The following is an 11,525-nucleotide window of genomic DNA, read 5'->3' as shown; positions in this document are numbered from 1 at the left end:
GTCCCAGTACTGATCCTTGAGGGATTCCACTGGCTTCCACTTGGACTCTTTGGGTGTGGCCGTCAAGCCAGTTCTTTATCCACTGAATTGTCCATCCATCAAATCCATATTTCATCAGCTTGGAAACCAGGATGTCATGTAGGACTCTGCTTTAGTCCCCTACAGCTCTAGACTATTTCCTTGTCATATGCTAATTGATATTATTATCATTATATACCAAAATTCTCTAGCATTCCTATTTGCTGCCTGGAATATTCCTGCACCCCTCACTTAACCGCTGTTGGTGAGATCTACTGTTTCGGTTCTAGGCATTCCACCTTCACCAGCTTGCCCCTGAAACTTCTCACTTCACTCTCTGCAAAGGAATTTAAAAGACCTACAGGGCTTTTGCTACTCAGAAACGTGAGCAAGGACTTCTCTGCAGTGAAACCATTGAGCGATACAAAGTACGATGAAGATTCCTTTGCCTTGCTAAACCTTGCGTGGGAGAGCCAAATCATTTAGCTGTTTAACAGCAGCAATGTTCTAGCAGGCTGTTGGTCTATTTCGTTGCTATCAATCATTTACCTGAGGTTGACTGTTTCTGTGATTTGCTCACCAGTGCAAACAATTGGTGCCAGATTCCATTTGTGCCAATACTAGCTAAGTGATATCAACAAAAGTCAGAAATTTGATCCCTAGCTACTATCAGTGCTTAAGTATTTTTAATCTTAAACTCCCAAGGTATTAGGAACTGTTTCATCTTTGGTAATTTATATCCTGAAAAACAGTGTAGTACTTTAATGGGATTGGTAAGGTAAACATAATACTTAATGTATTTTGTGAATGTCCAACTATCTCATTTGAGAATCTGAATAAATCTCATTCTCTTTACTCTTACTGAACTGTATTAAACAATCATTTCAGGTGTGTGGCTACTGAGCCTGTAGAAGTTGTTGCATCAAGCAGTCAGCTCTTCCACACCATATTTTTAACATACTGTTGAGAAATGTGGAATGAATTTCACTACCCAATGCAATTCTAATGCTTTGCCATTACTACTCATGTTGCTGCAAAGATGTCATAGAATCATGGGATGCAGAGAAGGTCATAGCACATTGCCTTATGAGGCTAACTAAAAATATCTCTATTTTTCTTAACTCTCAACTACAATAAAACTGTCAGAAATTGTATCTTTGTCTTTCAGTACATGACTGTGTGAATGGCCAGAATGAACAAAATCTTTGAGGACTCACCTCCAATGACTTGTCCTTATGTAGTAACTTTTGAATAACCTCCAAAATATTTAGCTTGTTAATTACCAGTGCATCAAACACTGCATTCAAACCCTGTGCAACCAAGAGAAAAGTAAGAGCATAAGATGGAATAGCTCACCACAAATATAATTTGTTTTAAATACATCTTAAATTCCATTTCTACTACGAGTTACACCTTAATTCTGATTCCAAGCGGAGACGTACATTGGTAGAAATTATGGCAGAATGGTAAACTGAGAATCTGAGCTCAGATGAATCATAGAATCATAAAGGTTGGAAAGGACCCCAAGATCATCAAGTCCAACCTACAGCCCTACAACACCCTGACACTAAACCATCTCCTGAAGTGCCACATGCAGCCATTTTTTAAACACGTCCAGGGATGGTGACTCCACCACCTCCCTTGGCAACCCATTCCAGTGCTTCACCACCCTTTTGCCGAAGAAGTTTTTCCTAATATCCAAACTAAACTTCCCCTGGTGCAACTTGAACCCATTCCTTCTTGTCCTGTTGCTATTCACTAGGGAGAAGAGGCCAACACCCGTCTCACTACAGCTGCCTTTCAGGTAGTTGTAGGGAGTGATAAGGGCTCCCCTCAGCCTCCTCTTCTCCAGGCTGAACAGCCCCAGCTCCCTAAGCCTCTCTTCCTAAGACTTACCCTCTAGTCCCCTGATCATTCTGGTTGCCTTTCTCTGTACCTTCTCCAGCACCTCAATGTCCTTCCCGTACTGTGGAGCCCAGAACTGCACACAGCACTTGAGGTGTGGTCTCACCAGTGCCCGGTACAGAGGCAGGATCACTTCCCTGGTCCTACTGGCCACACAGATGAGTAGAGTATCATGTTATTGTAATGCAGATTCTCCTGCTACATGGAATAACCCTTCGGGGAATACCATGTACCAGCAAGCTAGATCCTGTATACATGGTCACAGTAATATTCTGCTCTCCATCTTCTTTCCCAAATGCTTAACAGCATAAATGCTGCAGTCAAAAGACAATGCTTTCCTCAGAAAGGTGCAGGTTCTTTAAGTCTTCCACTTATTTTTTGCTGTGCAAAATTGTATCTTTTGACTGTCAGGTTTCAGAAATACTATTTTTAAAGGGTACATAAATTGTTACCACAATAAAAAGGCTCAGATTTACCTGAGGTATTAGGCTTTTCTTGCAGTTGCACCAATATACATACAGTGGAAGTTGCTGCAAAGTTCTATGTGACGTCAGCCACTACACATAAAACTAGAGCATATTCAGTGCTTTGCAGGACTACACTTGTATGTATTACTCCCAAGGAAGCAAACAAAACAAAACCAGAGGTAATTCTGTTGAGGTGATAAGCAAAATCCAACTTTAACATTTTCCCTTAAATCTTTCAAGTAATCACCAACCATGAGGATCCTTGAACATTTAGCTTACATCCTAATAACTTTGGAAATTACCTCAATGTTCAGAAGACTAAATGGAAAAAAAGACAGTAAAAATAGTTGCAGATGAGGCAAAGAGATAGTACACTGGAGAGGTTGCAAGTCTTTTTCTAACAGTCAGATGAAGAAGACAGAAGATAGGTTAGAGAGTGGTGTTAATCCACATAGAAAGGCCACCTGTCAGTTAAAAGGCTTTTGGTGGAGTTAGGAAGGCAAGAATCCTTTTAAATACATTCAGCCTACAAGCAATCTTTTTATTGTGATTTATCCCTTCATCCCTCTGACCTGTGCCCCTCAGCACAACAATAAATAAATCATCCTAGCAATGCAACCATAAACAAATAAAAACCACAGATCCAATAACAACTCTGTGTCTGCTAGCTCAGAAAGATTACTTCATACTACTAAAGGAAATAATCACACCACATTTTAAGAGATTTCCTTAAGTTTTCCTTACAGATATCTTTGAAAAAATACATCACTCCACAAACATCTATCCAAAAATACTGTCTTAAACCAAGAGGTTTTCTCTAATTTCTTCTCCCTTGTTTGACTTGCAAGGACAAGAGGGTCCTGGCTGCAAAGGATTCTGCTGACTCTGTCGCTTTACCTACGGCAGTTAAAGCTATGAAGTAGATTTATTTATACAGATATATGGCTACATAAAAGGTAAAAAAATCACAGTTGTAGCATTTCAGGTGGTTGATTTGGTCACCCAAAACAGAATGGCTTCACTGAAATAATAAAAAGCAAGAACACAACGAACATAAAGTAACTGCATTTGTTTGCACAGACAGATCCTTAAATAAGGGTCAGAAGTAAGAGAATCAGCATCAGAAACACATAAACAGTGGCCCTATTTCTAATTACACTGTCCACAACAGCAACAGGGTGGAGCTTTTAAAAACACTCTCCTCCAGTTATATATTTTCTATACATATTGTATATACGCCTTCAACAAGAGGTTTGTAGGTCTGCTATCTCAACAACTATGTTCAAAACCAAAGCCAACAGATACGATGCACATTGAAACCAACAGTGTAAATCTTTAATATTTTGCAAACAATTAACAGATACATGCAATCTGCTTAGAAAAGATAAAATGAGGAATTCCAACAGATTGGCAGGGATACAATCAGGACATATCTACTAGAACACTGCTTTATGTCAACATTAACTAGTTTTCTGAACAGAACAAAAGGGTGTGCATGTGATTAGCTGTGGAGAAGATTAATAACTGTAGACTTTACAACTGCATCTGACAGATGCTGAGGTCAAAATGCTGTCAAATGAGAGGATTCTTACCAGTATCGTAATCCCTTGTTCTTTGCAGAGCATGGCTATTGCACCTAGGATAACACTCACCAGCACCCAGAATATAGAAAAATGATGCCCTTCCTTATCTGTCAAAATAAAGCATGCCATAACATTAGATTTTTAATTTTACCTTTAAATGTATAAACCTAAATTAAAATTAGAATTTAAAAAAATATACAGCATTTAATGTCACAATCTTCTCTATCAGTCAAGATCTAGATACACAGACTTAAAAAGCACAGGGCACCTGCTGCAATATGCTGGCATTTGTCCCTTTATTGCAGTCATTTTCTACTCTCAGAGACATTACGGATTTCCCTATTCGCTAGACATTTTTGCCAGATTAATTAGAATGGCAGAAGCTTCACATAGTTTCCACAATTCATCATCTTCAAAGGTTAATTCCCAATATTGAGACACATTTATCATCCTTAGCTAGGTTCTATCCTTACTGGTCATTCTCTTCCAAGCTACAGCAAGAACAAGAAAGTCCTTCTAATGGTTGCACCTGAAGTGTCACACACACAAGCTGTTTTAACTGTAGTCTAATCTACAAAGGCACAATATGCTGCTTCTCCAGGGCTGCTGCATTTAGCAGGTACCTCGTGTCATTTCATTAGCACTGCAATGGAATGCCACGGAGCTCAAAAATTTCAGCATCTGAGCAGAGAAGCAGTTAGTTCTTGCGCTCAGGAAGCAGTTTTAAAGCAGGGTGAGGCACTCTGGGGTTAAGAGATCAAGAGTAACTACGGCTTCTACTCAAAGAAAGAGTCTTTAAAGACTGCACCACGTAGCTGATTTTAGGTACTACAGGCAGGCCTTTCTGAGATTAATATAACAAGAAGCCCAACTTCAGCCAAGGCACTATCACACACACGGTACATGGGTACTTCACATAAAAACATACCTGTCACAACCTCTACTCCACAGGTGCAAGCAACAGAGGGAAGGAAGCACTCTGCTCATTCAGAGACAGTCTCTTGCTTCAAGCAATATGGGCACTACAGGCATCACAAGAATCAATCTTTGACTTGGCACGTGAAAAAACAAAGTTGAACTCTACATTCATTGACTGAACCCCTTTCCTACTTTCCTTGATCTCTCAAGCAGTTCTTCCCTACTGCTAATGCAGGTTTGACCCTCAGTGCTTAAACAGAACTGTAGTAATGGTCTATGAAAAGGGTAAATGGCAGAATTAAGATTAATTTCACCAGAAGCAGGCACCTACAGCTAAGCTAGTATTCGAGGCTTTCTTTCTAACTAGCTTTATGGATTGTTACCTAATTAAACGTAGTTATCCACCTCTCAGAGGAGTAGCTCGCTCTCTTCACTGATTATAAAGGGAAACTAGTATACTAGCTTAGATGTTATTGGGTCAGACACAAACCATAACCACAAGCATGAAAATGTTTTACTGACATTGCCCTCTCCTCTCATTCTGAAGCAACTGCTTTTGTGGCAGAGAGCAGGAGTTTTCATAAAAATATGTGGAAGAACAGCTTGAGGTTGCTCCTAGCACTCTTTTCGTAACTAAGATTTAAAGTTTCCACGGGGTGTTAAGATGTTTGAGATTCATCACTGCAATACCTAGTAGGCATTTGTTCCTCTTCCTTCCACTCCAAATTATGTCCTCACAGGTGAAGTAAGACTTAACATCAGAGGTGCAGATGTTATAAAGTTAAAAGAAAGCCTTCTGAAGGAAAGGAGTCATATACATCTCAACACCACCAAAACAAAACAGGGAAATATGAAACACATAAGGACTAAACTAAAGAAACACTGCAATCTAAAAACAAACAAAACAAAAGCAACTAGGAAACTCCAGCTCACATCAGTTATACAGAAGAGCTGGGGGTTGCAATTCATGGAGGAAGGAGCTTCAAAACTCATTTTAACAGTATTGCTAAGAATAAAAAGAATCTATCCTAAATTCATCCCTTAAAGGAACTCTCTCAACTATTCAGAACAGTCAAACTGACCGTAGTCTGTTTGACAGCTCTTTAAATTCAGTTTTGGCTGGTTTTTTTTGTATACTTCCTTCTACTTTGATAGTTCTTCTTCCCAGAATTAAATTGTTTGAAAAGAAGTGAGGGCAACTAAGCACTTACCAGAGAGGCAGTATTCAGTGTACAAATACTATCTTAACATGGAAGATAGTAGGAAGTATATATAGTAAGAGACCAGCTGGTGATTCACAAATGCTTTGATGATTCAGAACGTAAGGGTAATCAGAAAAAAGAAACTAAGTCAAATTTTCAAGGACAAGTGTAACAGCAGCACACTCATACAGAAACAAACTTGGAAAGGTCACATAACAAAACAAGAAAAGGTAATACACGTAAAGAAGAAAATCCACAATTCTGCAGATATATTAGTAAGCAGAACTGCAGCAAGGAAGGAGCTATTCCAATACTCAGCGGGAAAGAAAATGGACAATGCCAAGAAAACAGAAGTGCTCTGTGCCTTTTTGCTTCATTTTTTTCCACAAAGAGGTCAGCTGCAATCAGAGGGTAAGCACAACACGAGCCAAAAGGGATCAAGAACAAAAGCAAAAGTAGTGAACTACAAGATACAGAATTTACGGAGAAGTTAATCTGTTTTAAATTATAATGAGTGGTTAAATTCACTCCAACAGGTCCTATACAACCCAGAGTAATCTCAACCAGAGGTAACTCAGAAGTAACTCTGAGAAATCATGAAAAAACATGAGGTTTGAAATAAATCAAAACAATGCCTACGTGCCTAGTTTTAAACAGGAAAAGAGATATGAAAGGATAAGCTAAGGAAACAAAGCTGACTGATCCGAATTACTGAGAAAAAAAAAAAGACTTAAAATATTTTCTAGGTGACCCTCTAAAACATAAAAAGATATTATTATTTGTTTGCCAAAGACATCTTTTAGCCATTTTTATCAAAGTATAATTTCTGTCTTGGATGAGGAAAAAAAGGAAAATAAAGGAGTCTTCCTAATGAAAACAAACTTGTAAACATCCTACACCTTGACTTCATGAAGGCATACGAATACCACAGTAGACAGTGTCAAACATGCCAGAAAAAATAAGGCATGAGGAAGTTATTACAGAATAGGTACAAGTAACAGCTGAAAAACTACACTAAGAGTCTAACTCATTGTGAAAAATGTAAAGACACATTCTGGATAGGGTCTTTCCTTCATCTGGTTCTAATAGATAATTAAAAAAATTTAGATGATGGAATAAGGACACATTGATTAAGTCCCAAGGTGCTGCCAGGCTGCAATGGCCAGGAATCATACTAAGGAGAAGTCAGAATTCCATTGACAAATGGAATTGAAATGCTCTAGCAAAACGGCCTGATAATCATTTGCGATTCAATAGGCACACGCTCCAAGTTGTGCAGAAACAGGTTTGCCTTGTGAGCACTCCAAGCCTCGGATGCCAGGAATGTTTCAGCACATCAAGCGTAGTCAAGCTTAAGTATGGACTCTCAGAGATGGCAAAAGCACCCAGCAAAAGAGAAATAATGAGGGACCCATAATGAGGATATTATGGAAGACAGCATCAAATGCCTGGACTTTAGTAAAACCTTTGACACAGTCTCCCCTAATACACTCATAAAGAAGTTGTTGATATACAGGCTGGATGGGCAGACAGTGAGGTGGAGTGAAAACTAGATGAATGGCCAGGACCAGAGGTTTGTGATCAGTGGCATAAACTAATAAGAGGCCAGTAACTAACCAGTGGTGTACCCGAAGGGTCAATACTGAGTCCAGTCCTGTTCAACATCTTCGTTAACGACTTGGATGATGAGGCAGAGGGCACCCTCAGCAAGTTTGCAGATGACTCCAAACTGGGAGGAGTGGCTGATATGTCAGAAGGTCATGATGTCAGTCAGAGGGACCTTGACCGGATGGAGAAATAGGCTGGCAGGCACCTCATGTTCAGCAAGGAGAACTGCAAAATCCTGCACCTGGAGAGGAACAACCTCAGGTACCAGTTCATGCTGGGGGCCAACCAGCTGAAAAGTAATCTGGCAGGAAAGGACCTTGATTTCAGTAAAGCATTTGACACCGTCTCTCATAGCACCCACCTGGATGTGTTCCTGTGTGTCCTGCTGTAGGTGATCCTGCTTTGACAGGGGGGCTGGACTAAGTGATCTTTCAAGGTCCCTTCCAACTCCTGACATTCTGTGATTCTGTGAGGGTCCTGGTGGACACCAAGTTGAACATGAGCCAGCAACATGCCCTTGTAGAAAAGACAGCTAATGGTGTCCTGAGTTATGCTAGCCAAAGTATTGCCAGCAGGTCAAGGGAGACCATCCTTCTCTCCTCTGCACTGAGGAGACAACACCTGGAGTTCTGGGCTCCTCAGTACGAGAGCCATGGACATACTGGAGTGAATCCAACAAAGGGATGATGTAAGATGATGAATGGACTGGAGCACGTCTCCTGTAAGGAAACGCTGAGAATTGGGACTGTTCAGCCTAGGGAAGAGAAGGGTTAGGGCGATCTCATCAATGTGTACAAACACCTGCAGGGAAGGTGCAAAGAGGACTCTGCTCAGTGGTGCCCAGTGACAGGACCAGAGGCAACGGGCACAACCTGAAACACAGGAGGTTCCCTCTGAACATCAGGAAACACTTTTTTACTGAGAGGATGGTCAAGCACTGGCACAAGTCATACAGAGAGGCTGTGGAGTCTCCATACTTGGGAATTTTCAAAAGTCATCTGGACACAGTACTGGACAACTGACACTAGGTGACCCTGCTTGAGCATGTCAGCTCAGGTCACCTCCAGAGGTCCCATCCTACCTCAACCATTCTATGATCAAGATCTCCTCCTAAAACCCACACTCCGTTTCTTTGTTTTCTTTTGCAGCCTTAAAAGGTAAATACAGTCATATACAGAATTTTAATATTATGAAAATTCATCAGTGATTAGACTTCAAAGAATTTCAATTAAGAAACATTTTATCTTGCACTTGTTCCTTGTGTTGTCGACACAAAACTCCATTGTCCCCACCACATCCATCCCCTCCCCTGCCTTCCCCTCCACCCCACTCCCTCGTAGAAATCTCAGTAAACTAGGCTGGAAAAATAGGTACAAAAGACCGTCATTCAGCAATGCCTCCAATCTTTTTTTTCCTTAACAGTGATATGAAAATGTAAAATGCTGCATAAGTGCTAATTATTATTACGACATACACACATGCCAACAGAAGTAATCAGTCTAACAAAGCACATTCCCCTAATACAGTGTTGCTTCCCTCCAGAAAAATCTTGTGACAGAAACCAAAACCAATCTTTCGCTGGCACCTGTGTCTGGTTGAAACTGGTACACCATATTGTGAGTGGGCATGATGCCACCTAACAGATGGACAAAATTGTAAGCATGCCAAAGAACAGAGCACTTTTTTTTCTTTTTAAAGCTAGAAAAATATAGTGTTTCCATACAAAAACAAAAATCGTTGCTCAGATGGTCCCTCTTCAGGAGTACATTAAGTCTGAAAGTTGAGGGGATTCACTGAAATACCTATATAAACTATAAACAAATAATGAGGGCTCCTCCATTTAGACTACTAGACTTAAGTATAAGCATCCCTAGGGCAACAAGGCATACACAAAGTGTTTCAGAGAATGGAAATGACTGATCTTAAATTTATGAGCAGCACATTCACAATACACTTCCACTCCACCTTTTTAAATGCTAATCCGATTTCAAGAGACCCTATTTTGGAATGAGAGAGAGACCTTATTTTGCAATGTCCTAAATCCACAAGTCAATGAAAACAAATTCCTCAGAAGTTATGAATATGAAAATACTACATTTAGAGTACCAAGTTAATTCTTAAAGTCAAACTAACAATATCCCAAACAATTATTACCAATTCAGTCATTTAGACATTTGGCATCTTCTTCTTCAAAGCTAACTGAGCATCTTAGGGCTCAGCCAGGTGACAGCTTCAAGCAGTTTAAAAAGTCACCATCTTGAGGCAAAATGTAGTAATTGATTCTGTGAAAGCAACTACTCCTTCAAAAGGCAAAGCAAAGCAAAGTTGTGCTCTCACAGGAAGTTTTAATTTTTAACTGAAGTAGATCACAAATGTTCATATATTCCATTGATTTGCCTTGCCTGTGGGGATAGAATCTTCCAACTGAAGTACTACAAACAGTCATCTAAACAAGCTCTAAGATTTCCCTGCTTGTGAATTGCTAAGGGGGGAAGAATAACTCAATCTTAAAAGATCACATAAAAATCCATTGTTATAATTAACTTAAGCTTGAGATCTCCTTGTGTGTCTCCAAATGCACATACTACTACAGCTCAGTGCTTCACTTAATAATGAAATTACAATAGCAAATACCATTCCAATAATAATAAACATATCCAAGCACCTCAAACTCATTACATATAGATGATCCCTCTACTGTAGCCTATCTCTGAATTACACCATCTTGAACAAGCCAAAGTTAGCACTAATTCTACAATAAAAGGTTATTGTTTCTCCTCTGCCCACTAAAATAATGAAATTGTTAGCTTTTCCACATACAGTAAGTTCAAATATGAACAGTACAGCACAGCTGAGAAATCAGGGCCCACCTGTTTAATAGTAACAAATACCTCTTGACCAACTATGAAATAGCTAACAAATTCCTCATATCTTAACAATGATTACAGCGGAGACACAAATGTTTCCAATCTAAAGGAAAATCTCCATAATACAAACCTCCAATATTGACAAAAACTCATCGCTACAGTCTACTTCGCATGCTTTATTAAATTAGCAACGAACCAGTAGATGATGAACATGCAACTACACAGAACAAAACAGAAACACACGACCAGAACAAAGTCATAGAAGTCACAGCACAGGATCAAGTGGTTGATCCCCTATTTAATATCCAGGCCAATATCATTCACATGAACTCATCCTTTTATATCACTCAGAGATCACCAGTGCAGATGGTAAATACACGCAACTGGATAACTGTCAAAGCTGAAGACAAAGGAAAGCAGAATTAATACCACAGCAGTTTTAAATTGCCTTAGGAACTCCCAGAGAAGCTGCATTAAAATTCAAAAAAGTTAATAACCCACAATTCCCTTCGGAACATACCTAAACAGTTGTCAGCTCTTGCTGTCTCCAAAGCCTATGCAGTGGATTTGTCCCCACAGTTGTGTTTTAAAACAGCAGGACAGAATGAGAACAACAGATTAGTTCCTTGAAAATATAAATGCTATCCTATCAAAGATGGTAACAACAAAAACTGTTTATTGGGGAAGAAGTAAGAGAATTGTAGAATTTCAGTAAGACATAATTATAGCCCACATAGAGTGTTAGAGGCTTAAAACTTTAAAAAGTAAATAAAAAAATAATGCTACAGATTCGGGCCAAAAGAAACCGTCTACCCCAAAATCCACCAAAACTACAAATGAAACACATCAGGCTAACAAGCTTCAGTATATCTTGAGCTTTACAAAACACATTGTTTTCCTCTGGAAATTTTCCCGTCTGACATGAATATTTTTCTGATCTCCTGATTGTCTTTAGCA

The 11,525-nt window shown here is 39.5% G+C and overlaps 1 protein-coding gene across 1 annotated transcript in view; it reads right to left on the bottom strand.

Moving 5' to 3' along the window:
* Positions 1 to 1,235: 1,235 nt before the first annotated feature.
* The window catches only part of LOC104279686 (transmembrane and TPR repeat-containing protein 4-like), a gene marked incomplete at its 3' end in the record, with an annotated part of 26,488 nt that continues 16,198 nt past the window's right edge, over positions 1,236 to 11,525 (bottom strand). The window contains exons 5-6 of the mRNA XM_009877061.1: positions 3,983 to 4,080; positions 1,236 to 1,328 (exon numbers count right to left, since the gene is read on the bottom strand). Of these exons, the coding sequence (XP_009875363.1) occupies positions 1,236 to 1,328; positions 3,983 to 4,080 (191 nt within the window). The remainder of the gene's footprint in view (positions 1,329 to 3,982; positions 4,081 to 11,525) is intronic.

Source organism: Apaloderma vittatum, unplaced genomic scaffold, assembly GCF_000703405.1.
Source record: "Apaloderma vittatum isolate BGI_N311 unplaced genomic scaffold, ASM70340v1 scaffold759, whole genome shotgun sequence".
NCBI classification, from domain to species: Eukaryota; Metazoa; Chordata; class Aves; order Trogoniformes; family Trogonidae; genus Apaloderma; species Apaloderma vittatum.
The sequence above is the reverse complement of the archived record's forward strand: the minus strand, read 5'-3'. Positions and strand labels throughout refer to the sequence as shown.